The following is an 11,678-nucleotide window of genomic DNA, read 5'->3' on the forward strand; positions in this document are numbered from 1 at the left end:
AATCCTACGCGGTATACCAACACCTCTTTATCTATTCCTAGGGACTCAAACCTATGGCTGTCTAAGAAAGCCCCATTTGGATGATGCTCTTGGGGAATGGTCATGATGAATTTTATTGCTCCATCCTCTCCTCCACCTTGAGGTTGTGTAATCACCAATTCCTGCCGCTCCTTGCACAAATTTATGAGAATCAATTGGTATACTGACTTGAACATGTGTTCGGGGATTGTTCCAAACCTGATATCTTCAATGTCGGATTTTACCCCATCAATTAAGTCTCGTGCTAGCATATCGCATGCCCTCCCCTGTAGCTTGTGATTCGGCTGTGCCTATTATCCCGTCTATGGTCTGCCTAAGGACCCGTGGCAGACCTTCTTGTATCTTCACAGCTGTCAGGGCATTCTCTGCTCCACGCAAACTGAAGTGCAACCCTCGGGCAGTCTCAGTGGCCACCCAGGAGGCATAATCATTTAAGTCGTGGATCTGACCTGAATTCAGTATGGAATTGGCACTCCCAAATAGCCTTCCTATATTTCCTAGTATACTTCTTTTTAACCTAGCCTGTGCCTTTGGTCTAACTCCCGGGACGATTCGAAATTTATAGTCATTGACTATCCTCTTCAGTCGGCTTCTAGCCCATTTTATGGAATTCTGGTGGCTGTGACAAGTCGTATGCAATACTGACAGTAGTCCCGAGATATTATACTTCCATGGAGACCATAGTCACATCATATTGTAATGGTTTTGACTTTCCTATCCTGACTGTCCCATTCGGAGGGAGGGGGGTGGTACTGACTACATCTGGACATTGAGTGGGTCTTTGATATCCACGAGTAGTCAAAGTAAAATATCGCGTATCATGACAATCATGCCTATCTATTACATATTTATACGTTCCTTGACAACATTGTCCCTCAAGACCCGGTTCCCAAACAAAGGGAGGTAGATCTGTCCATCCGGCGGTCACATTAATCTCTTGATACATCCAAATGTCTGTTGGCGAAAAACTGGTAAGGGGTGCATGCATTTCACATTTCCCATACCACCAACCCAGACCAGTCATATTGTTATAAATCCCAGTTATTGTTACTCCACCACTCGTGTCTGTGCTTATGCTTAGCGAGGTATTATTGGGTGAGTGTACCAACCCGCTGGGGCATATCCACAAGAGTGCATTTGTCATTTTATCATTGTCCTTGCCCTCGGGCATGTACCACCACCCCGTGAAGTTCCCTTGTTGACATTCGAGGAGTGTTGGCTGAACTGGCTGCCCTGGTGCTGTTAAGTGTAAATTACTCTTACAACCCTTTGTGCTGCCACAGGTGAGGTCCAGTTCCCAATTGTTCGTCAGTTGTGTCCGTGTGGTGGCTTGATACGTGATCCAGGTGTTGGGCTTCTTTATCCATTCCCCAATTCCTCCTCGGGGAAGTAGTACATATTGTCCCGGGCGGAGGCAGATGTTGTCATTGACTTAACAGTCGGTGCATCCCAGGCCAGTACTGACACGCCCATAGCCAGGATCACAGACCTGGGGAAACATTAACATTGGCTCCCGTTGTCCGGGTTACCACTTGGTGATTCATCATTTTTCTTTAACTGTGTACCTCCATTTATTTCCCATTTTCATATCGACAAGTGCGCACGTATCACCTGTAATAATTACCTCGTATGGTCTATGCCGCCTGGGGCAAACCCTGTTCACTCAGGGCTCACCCTGACCATCACCTTATTCCCCACTTGGGGAGTCCGTTGTTACTCTTTGGATTTGCCTGTTTCCATATCCTTAATCATTTGTCTGTCCCTAACTTACTTTCTCAACTCATGCAATTGCTTACTCATTTCCCTCACATGGTCTCACACGCTTCCTTTTAGTGGTCCTACATCTCCCCCTCCTACTATGATTCCCTCGGGTAACTGAATTGCTCTCCTTGTCTTTAGTTCAAATGGGGTGAACCCAGCGGTCCTGCTTGGGATAGTCCTAAGGCGCAACAGAATATCGGCCAACACTGTTGCCCAACTCTTCCCTGTTTCTTGAATTGCTTTTGCTATTGATGTTTTTAAAGTTCGGTTCACCCTTTCCACCATCCCTGAACTCTGGGGGTGGTAAGGAATATGGAATTTCTGTTTAATCTCCATAGGTTTACACATTTCTTTAATGATTCTTCCTGTGAAATGATTTACCTGATCTGAATCCACCTGGGTAAGTACCCCCTCCACTCCTTCCAGTTTACTATCTCCTGCTGCTGTCCCACATCGGACCTCAATTCCTTAAGCTGTCTACACAACTCTACAATGCACCTTCTTATCCTATCTTTCAATGGCTCAGTATCTTCACTTCCAGTGGTAGTTCTCTTTGGGAGATGCTTAACTCTGCCCGTCATCAGGGTGTTAATCCTGTGGTTTTACTTTTTGTAGCTCACAGGCATGTTAACATAGTCAGTAATACATTTATTTAGCCTTTTTCCAGCTTTCCCTTTACCTGTATCCATCTTGTAGTAAATTGTTGTTAAGTATTATTTCTCCTTACCCTTCAATTACCTCAACTACAGATTCCACATAGTTTTACCTCTAACTTTTTTTTCCCCTGACCACGATCATCCTAAGATTCTCTTGCAGTCAGTTTCTCTATTGTTTTGATCATCTTAAATGTTTCCTTACTCTTTAGGCCATATTAACTATGTCAACGGGGATCTCTGTCTCTAGATCTTTGCTTATCTCCCCCTGTGCGGTTTCAATATCTCAGTTAATGGCCAGGTTATCAAATTAATTTCCCTTAAAACAGTTTGTATATTGTGTCCTCTTTCCCGAACTCTTTCTCCTACCCTTAATCCTTTCCTCATGCCATTTTACACATGCAATAGCTACCATCTTATCTTGTTCAGGTTGTCTGGAGAGACTTTACAGTCCAATAAAGTATTCTCATAACAGTTTTAAAACAGAAATCAGGCATTGACAAGTTTTGCTTCCTTATCTTCTTCTCAAACAAAATTTTATTGTCTCAGTTGTAACCCACTAAATTATGTCTGACACTTTTTTTTAGAATTATTCCAGATTCATTAACTCAGCCAAAAATTGGATTTCTGCCAAACTTTGTCAAGGTCTTAAGCTTAACTTTATATTTTGGGAACAGACTGACAACTACAAAAAGCTTGCAGCATTTGAATTGTTGTCAAACCTTTTAAAATAAAAATTCCCTTTTGAGAATTTTATCGGGAACCAAATTGCAACTTTTTAAACCTTTGTAAGAACAGTAATTTACACAATCAAAATCAAAACTACCCCTTTCTCATGTGTATCCAGATTAAAAGCCCCATATGTTTATCGACACATTCTTTATCTTGGCTGGAATCCTAGTTATTCAGAAGTAACCTGTTAAATTCTACATCACAAGATTGCCCCAAATTCAAATAACAGTGCTGTTGGAATGCAGATTTCCTTTCATATTTAATGCATCTCTTCAAAAGAAACCCCTTTTTATCCATTGGAACCGACTAGACCGTGTGCTTATGTCTTTTTGTTTTCCTAGAACTGTTTTGAATCTCAGGTATTTTTTTTTTCCCTCAGAATTTTGCAATACCAACTCGTGTATCAATCCCAATCAGCTTGGAAGCTGGTGATAAGGGTTATTCCCTACTAGTCTGCAAGGGGGTGGTACAAAGGCTGGTTCATCTCAAACAAAGACAAACCCTGTTTTGCCTTTACAATACCTTCAAATTGCGATTTTTGCCAGAAATCTCAACTCAAACCTTATACTCAGAACTTTGGAATGTTTGAGTATACTATTCCCTTAACCTAATATGGGGCTTTCAACTCTAAAGTGCTGAACTACACACACAAATGACAATTTAGGGAAGAAAATACATTAAAGCTCACATACAAATGCTTCCTTGCACACAGACAAACACATATATAAAGGTATGTATTTATGTTCCTGTAATATTGAACTTAACTCTAAACGAAACTTTAAATAGCAGTGGGGGGAATAAAGGGATTTTGGAGGCTCCATCTGTAGGGACAATCAAACTGGCTGAAGCTCACACTTCCTGTCGCTTGCCATTTCAACACACCACCCTACTCTCATGCCCACATGTCCATCCTTGGCCTGCTGCAATGTTCCAGTGAAGCTTAACACAAACTGGAGGAACAGCACCTCATCTTCCGATTAGGCACTTTACAGCCTTCTGGACTTAACATTGAGTTCAACAGCTTCAGATCACGAACCCTCTCCTCCATCTTCACCCCCTTTTTCATCCCCTTTTTCTAATAATTATTATATATTTTTTATATATATATTTTTCTTTTCCCACCTATTTCCATTATTATTTATTTCCATCCATTGTTTTATCTCCACCTTTTAGCCTATTTCGATCCCCTCCCCCTACCTCATCCCCAGTAGGGCCATCTGTCACTTGCTCATCCTGCTTTCTACCCTTAATGTCACCATTAGCACACCCTTTAGCTAATATCACCACCGTCAACACCCCTTTGACCTTTTGTTTATGACATCTTTGGCAATCTCTCCTTTGCCTCCACCTATCACCGGCCCTCTATCCAGCTTCATCCAGTCCACCCTCCCTTAAACATCTTATATTTCACCACATTTCTATTTCTCTTTAGTTCCGATGAAGAGTCAAACGGACTCGAAACATTAACTCTGTCTTCCTCTCCACAGATGCTGTCAGACCTGCTGAGTTTTTCCAGCAAATTTTTGTTTTTGTTTCCTCTGCTCCTGCCTGTCACTGCTCACTAACCCCCTAGGGGTACTCCCTTTCTCTCTCTCTCCTCAGCACAAACTGCTCTTGAAACTTAGATCAATCCATTTCTTTTAAGTTACAAAAATTCAGTGGGGGGCCTTTCAGGCCCCCATTATCCTTCCACATATTCCCAATATCTGTTGGTGGCCCCTGGGAGAAATCGATCTGCCGCTGTGACCGGCGCAACTCGACCGAGATATTTCTGTATTAGTTTAGTTTGTTGCAGATAGAGACTCAAAATGAGTACTGTAGCTTTGTCAGTTTTATTGTTATTCTGAGCTTTCCACCATTCCTCAGAGCGTGACGGTGGATCGCCCGTCTGCCAACCTTGTTGTTTCATTCTGCTGATCAGCTTTTTATGCTTCCTGACAAGGCGAAGGGACGTGGTTCCTTCACCTCCCCATTCTGCAACGAACTCGAGTTCGATTTTCTCAGTCATACTCACATTCGCACCAAAACAGGAACCCACAGATTCCCCAAGATCTGAGTCTCCCGAGGCTTAATCGCCCCAGTTGTCCACCTGAGTCTCCCTGACCGAAACATTCGGATTTGCCTCCGCCCTAGTCTGACTTGAACAACCGGAGAGTATCTTTCAAATGAAAATATTCGCCAGATCATTGTTCCGCCTTCACAGAGGTCGGGGCGAATCCTGCCGACTACGCCACTGAAGAGGGGAAGTTGCACTCTCCGTACCCGCAACGGCCACACGAGACTCAGGCTTCCTTTTAACTGGTTTTATTCAAGCATATGCAAGGGAACCGCAATCATTCCTAAGAATGAAGTCTCTGCTCCCTGATTGATTACATTTCATTAGTTTTGTACTTTTTCTTATCATAACACATTTGAGTACATTTGAATACATCCAATTGGTAACCAACACATCGGTTCCATACTATCTCCATCCTATTGAGTACATAAACATGTGATTTTGCTAACCAATTATTCTAAAGGATGTATACATAATTATACTATCCAATCAAAATTAAAACAAGGACCTTGGTTCTTACAACTCAAGACTGTTTGTGTTTCATCAAAGCCCTTTCTTTGTCCATTGTTCATCTTCCCATATCTAAGCTAAAACCATCTGCCCCTTCCCTTTCTGAGAGAGGAGTACACTTAATCTAATTTCATTCCATGTTTTATCTCCAGTCTAGCTCTCAAGGCTTCACCGCATCATTGCACCACTTGAATTGCTCTGCCTGACAGAGGCTGTCCCCCCTGTTACTGGACATTAGCTCATCTCTTGACTTCTGTGTAAATCACACAAAAACTCAAAGCTTCTTTGTGTGCAATGTCCATCTGGTTATCCTCAACTGTTAATATTTTTAGCATCAATGGCTGCCTGGAGATTTTAAGGGTTTTTCAGTAAATTCTAACTGTATTCTCTTTTAGCATTTTTAATTTCCCCCTAACAGAAGTTATGCTGGAACTGTATAAAACGCTGGTTAGGCCACAGCTAGAGTATTGCCTGCAGTTCTAGAATCCGCATTATAGGAAGGATGTGATTGCACTAGAGAGAGTGCAGAGGAGATTTACCAGGATGTTGCCTGGGCTGGAGAGTTTTAGTTATGAGGACAGATTGGATAGACTGGGGTTATTTTCCCTGGAGCAGAGGAGATTGAGGGGGAACATGATTAAGGTGTATAAAATTATGAGGGGAATAGATAGGATAGACAGGAAGGCACTTTTCCCCTTGGTGGAGGGATCAATAACCAGGGGGCATAGATTTAAGGTAAGGGGCAGGAGGTTTAGAGGGGACGTGAGGAAGAATTTTTTCACCCAGGGGGTGGTGGGAATCTGAAACTCACTGCCTGAAAGGGTGGTAGAGGCAGAAACCCTCAAAACATTTAAGAAGTATTTGGGTGTGCACTTGTGTTGGGCTATGTGCCTAGTGCTGGAAAATGGGATTAGAATAGTTAGGTACTCGTTTGACCGGCGCAGACTTGATGGGCCTAAGGGCCTTTTTCTGTGCTGTAGACCTCTATGACTCTAGGACAGCCTTCAGGACTCTCTGTGTTTGCTGCAGAGAACAGTATATATTCCCCTAACTATGCTATCCCCTATTACTACTACATTTCTCTTTTCTCCCTCCACTTGAATGGTGCTCTCCACCATGGGGCTGTGATCAGTTCGCTCATCCTTCCTGCAGTCTGTGCCCTCCTTCACATTTGGAGCAAGAACCTCATACTTATTGGAAAAGGGCACTGGCTGAGGCTCCTCCACAGCTAAATTCTGGATCCCCATACCTGCCTCACTCGCAGTCACACCTCTTGTCCTTGACTATGGTCCAAATTTGATGTAATTAATCTAAGAGGTGTAGCCGTCTGTTTTGTCCAGGTAACTCTCCCCCTTCCTGATGTGTTGCAGTGTCCGCAGCTCGGACTCCAGCTCAACAAACCTGAGCCGCAGTTCCTCGAGCAGCCAACGCTTGCTCCAGATGTGGTCACCGTGGATGGTACCATGTTCACCAGTTCTCACATACTACAGCTGTAACATGTCACCTGCCCAGCCATCTCTATTCTATTTAATTAATTAATTTGGATGTTAAATAGTTTAACAGTGAATTTCTTAACTGTACTCTTCAGTTGAAATAACGTCTCCTGATTTAAACCACTTGGCCAATCAAAAGAGACACGGAAGAGATACCCACCAATCACCAACTGTTTTCCTTTGACGTCACACTTCGGCTCTGACAGGTAGAAACAGGTTGAAGGGGCTCTCTGCCGCCAGTGGAGGTACACACACACTGATGTTAGGAAGTCATGTCATGTATGACTCCAACCAATTTGCATGATGATTGAAGTTGTGTGATGTTTTCAATCGTCTGATTGGGACGATCTTTCTGCCATAGAGAGAACTGAACATGGTTGATGAGAAGAAACCAGCTCCCAAGAAAGGAACCAAGAAAGAGCAAGACGTAGAGTTAGCCTATAAGAAATAGCAAGGGAAAGAAGTCCCTGGTGGGAGTAATCTATAGGTCCCCAAACAGTAGTTCAGCCGTAGGGCAAAGTATAAACCAGGAAATACTGGGAGCATGTAAGAAAGGCACGGCAATAATCATGGGCGATTTTAATATTGACTGGACTAATCAAATTGGCAAGGGTAGCCTCGAGGGAGAGTTCATAGAGTGTATTAGAGATTGTTTCTTGGAGCAATATGTTGTGGAACCAACCAGGGAGCAGGCTATTCTGGATCTGGTTTTGTGTAATGAGATGGGATTAATTAATGATCTCATAGTAAAGGATCCTCTGGGGAAGAGTGATCATAGCATGCTAGAAATTCAAGTTCAGTTGGAGAGCGAGAAACTTAAGTCCCACACTAGTGTTCTGGAGTTAAACAAAGGTAACTACAGGGCAGATCTGGCCCTTGTGGACTGGGCAGGAAGACTACAACGTAGGACAGTTGATGAACAGTGGCAGATATTTAAGGGGATATTCAATTCCTCCCAAGTAAAATATATTCCAAAGAGGAAGAAAGATGGTAAGAGGGGGAAAAACCATCCATGGCTAAGCAAGGAAGTTAAAGATAACATAAAGGCAAAAACTAAGGCAAACCAAATTGCAAAGGTCAGTGGCAGGCTGGAAGATTGGGAAACTTTTAAAGATCAACAAAGGATTACTAAAAAAATAATAAAAATAGCAAAGGTCAATTATGAAAGAAAACTGGCGCAAAATGTAAAAACTGATAGCAAAAGCTTCTACAAGTATATAAAAGGAAAGAGAGTAGCTAAAGTGAATGTTGGTCCCTTGGAGGATAAGACTGGGGAGTTAATAGTGGGGAACGCAGAAATGGCAGAAATGTTTCATCGATATTTTGCCTCAGTTTTCACAGTGGAGGACACTAGTACCACCCCAATAGTAACAGCTAGTACAGAGGGTATAAAGAAGGAGGAACTTAGAACAATCACCATCACTAGAGAAAAAGTACTGAGCAAACTATTGGGATTAAAGGGTGACAGGTCCCCAGGACCTGATGGCCTACCTCCAGGGTCTTAAAGGAAATGGTATGGAGATAATGGATGCATTGGCTATAATATTCCAAAATTCCCTGGATTCTGGAAAGGTTCCAGTGGATTGGAAAAATGCTAATATAACGCCCTTAATCATAAAGGAGGGAGGCAGAAAGTAGGAAACTATAGACCAGTTAGTTTAACATCTGTCATTGGGAAATTATTGGAATCCATTATTAAGGAAGTAGTAATGGGGCATTTGGAAAGTCAAAATGCAATCCATCAGAGTCAGCATGGTTTTATGAAGAGTAAATCGTGTTTGACTAATTTGCTAGAGTTCTTTGATGATGTGACAAGCAAAGTGGATGATGGGTATCCTGTAGATGTAATATATCTGGACTTCCAGAAGGCCTTTGATAAGTTGCCACACAAAAGATTAAGACACAAGATAAGATCACACAGAGTCAGGGGTAATATATTAGCTTGGATAGAGGATTGACTAACCAACAGAAAGCAGAGAGTCGGGATAAATGGGTCTTTTTCTGGATGGCAAGCTGTAACTAATGGGGTGCCACAGGGTTTGGTCCTTGGGCCCCAACTATTTACAATCTATATTAATGATTTGGATTCAGGGATTGAAGGCACTGCAGCTAAATTTGTAGATGACACCAAAATAGGTGGGAAAATAAGTTGCAATGAAGAAATAAGAAATTTAGAAATGGATATGGACAGGTTAGGTGAATGGGCCAAAATTTGGCAGATGGAATTTAACATGGATAAGTGTGAGGTTATCCATTTTGGTCAGAAGAATAAAAAGGCAACTTATTATTTAAATGGAGAGAAACTTCAGAATACTTCAGTGCAGAGGGATCTGGGTGTCCTCATGCATGAATCGCTGAAAGCTAGTATGCAGGTACAGCAGGTAATAAGGAAGTCAAATAGAACTTTGGCATTTATTGCTAAAGGAATAGAGTATAAAAATAGGGAAGTGTTGTTGCAACTGTACAAGGCATTGGTGAGACAGCACCTGGAGTACTGTGCACAGTTTTGGTCCCCTTACTTGAGGAAGGATGTAGTTGCATTGGAGGCGGTTCAGAGGAGGTTCACTAGATTGATTCCAGAGGTGCGGGCTTGTCTTATGAGGAGAGATTGAGCAGTTTAGCCGTATTCTCGTTGGAGTTTAGAAGGATGAGAGGAGATCTAACTGAGGTATATAAGATGCTAAAAGGGATAGACAAAGTAGACATGGAGCGGATATTTCCCCTTGTGGGCATTCTAGAACGAGAGGCCATAGTTTTAGGCTAAGGGGCGGTAGATTTAAATCAGAGTTGAGGAGGAATTACTTTTCTCAAAGGGTCGTGAATCTGTGGAATTCACTACCTCAGAGTGCAGTGGATGCTGGGACGCTGAATAAATTTAAGGAGGAGATAGACAGATTTTTAATTAGCAACGGGTTGAAAGGTTATGGGGAGAGGGTGGGAAGTTAGAGTTGAGGCCAAAATGAGATCAGCCATTATCGTATTGAATGCCGGGGCAGGCTCGAGGGGCTGAATTGCCTACTCCTGCTCCTAGTTTTTATGTTCTTGTGTTCTTCTGTTCTTAAAGAAACCAGCAGCAAAGGGTGGCAAGAAGCAGCGAAGTTCGAGGAAGGAGAATTACTCCATCTACATCTACAAAGTGTTGAAGCAGATTCACCCCGAAGCCGGCATCTCCTCCATGGCCATGAGCATCATGAACTCATTCGTGAACAATTTATTCGAGCGCATCGCGGATGAAGCTTCCCACCTGGCCCGTTACAACAAGCGCAGGACCATCAGCTCCAGGGAGATCAAGACCGCCGTGTGCCTGCTGCTGCCCAGCGAAATGGCTAAGTACGCCATGTCGGAAGGGACAAAGGCAGTATCCAAGTACACCTGCTCCAAGTAAGACTCCACAATGGACTGAAAAAACACAGAGGGTCATAGAGTCATTTTGGCCCAGAAAGAGGCCATTGAGCCCATCGAGATTGCAAGGAAATATAGATGGGTTAAGTGACTGGGCAACAAAGTGGCAGAGGAATTATAATGTGGGCAAGTATGAGGCTATTCATTTTGGTAATGAGAATAGAAAAACAGAATATTTTTTCAAAGGTACAGAATTTCCAAATGTATGTACAGACTTAGGCTGAAATTTTGACAGCGTTTTGGGAACTGGTTGGCAAGCAGGAAGGCAGGCAAAATGGCACAGAAAGTCATCGGGAGGGCATGCCCGCATCTTACACCAACGTGCCATTTTGTCAGCAGAAGGAAGGTTGGCTGATTGGCAGCTCAATGGGAGCCTAATTGAGCCACTTAAGTGGCCAGTTAAGATCCACTTCGCACCTCCGAGGGTATTTTGCCCGATTTGGGGAGGCCAGTCTCTGCATGGAGACACCGCTGAGAGAAACCTGGTGATCTCCCAGTGGACTTCTTCAGGCACTCTCCTTTTTGGGTAATCTGTGGCCCACAGACACCCCCAACCCCAGCCCTCCCCCAGCAGTAATGGCTAATCCTGTGACATGGCATTGGCTATGCACTGCAAAGCCATCCCTCCAATTGTTGGGGCCCGCCTGCTTGACTCCAGCAACTCCCAACACCACTTTACCCTCTTTGAGAACGTCTGGCCATTGAGGTACCGTCTCCTTGCAGCTGCAGTCTCAACAATGGTCACCAATCCTGATGGCGCTGCTGGGCCGCTGAGCTGCCAGGCCTCTGATTGGGCCAGCAGTTCTTGAGGGGGGAAGGGGGTTGGCAGGTGGCCATGCTGACGAGGGACAGCGACCCTGCAGCAGCCAATTAATTGCCCCCCACTGGAAATCTGCCTCAATGTGGCCCTGCTGGCCGAAGCATGCTCACCTCCTAATTTGGGCTCCAGCAGCGGGACTTCTGCAACTTGCACAAAATCCACTCCTTGGATGTACTCAGACAAGGAACACCGAATGTTAGCATGCGAGTGCT

The 11,678-nt window shown here is 43.6% G+C and overlaps 1 protein-coding gene across 1 annotated transcript in view; it reads left to right on the forward strand.

Moving 5' to 3' along the window:
* The window catches only part of LOC144676467 (NEDD8 ultimate buster 1-like), an 85,462-nt gene extending 74,029 nt beyond the window's left edge, over nt 1–11,433 (forward strand). Inside the window, exon 14 of the mRNA XM_078536887.1 lies at nt 10,309–11,433. Coding sequence (XP_078393013.1) covers nt 10,309–10,629 — 321 coding nt within the window. The 3' untranslated portion in view covers nt 10,630–11,433. The remainder of the gene's footprint in view (nt 1–10,308) is intronic.
* Nucleotides 11,434–11,678: the final 245 nt, after the last annotated feature.

The sequence above is a fragment of the Cetorhinus maximus genome, chromosome 3 (assembly GCF_964194155.1).
Source record: "Cetorhinus maximus chromosome 3, sCetMax3.hap1.1, whole genome shotgun sequence".
Taxonomy (NCBI): Eukaryota; Metazoa; Chordata; class Chondrichthyes; order Lamniformes; family Cetorhinidae; genus Cetorhinus; species Cetorhinus maximus.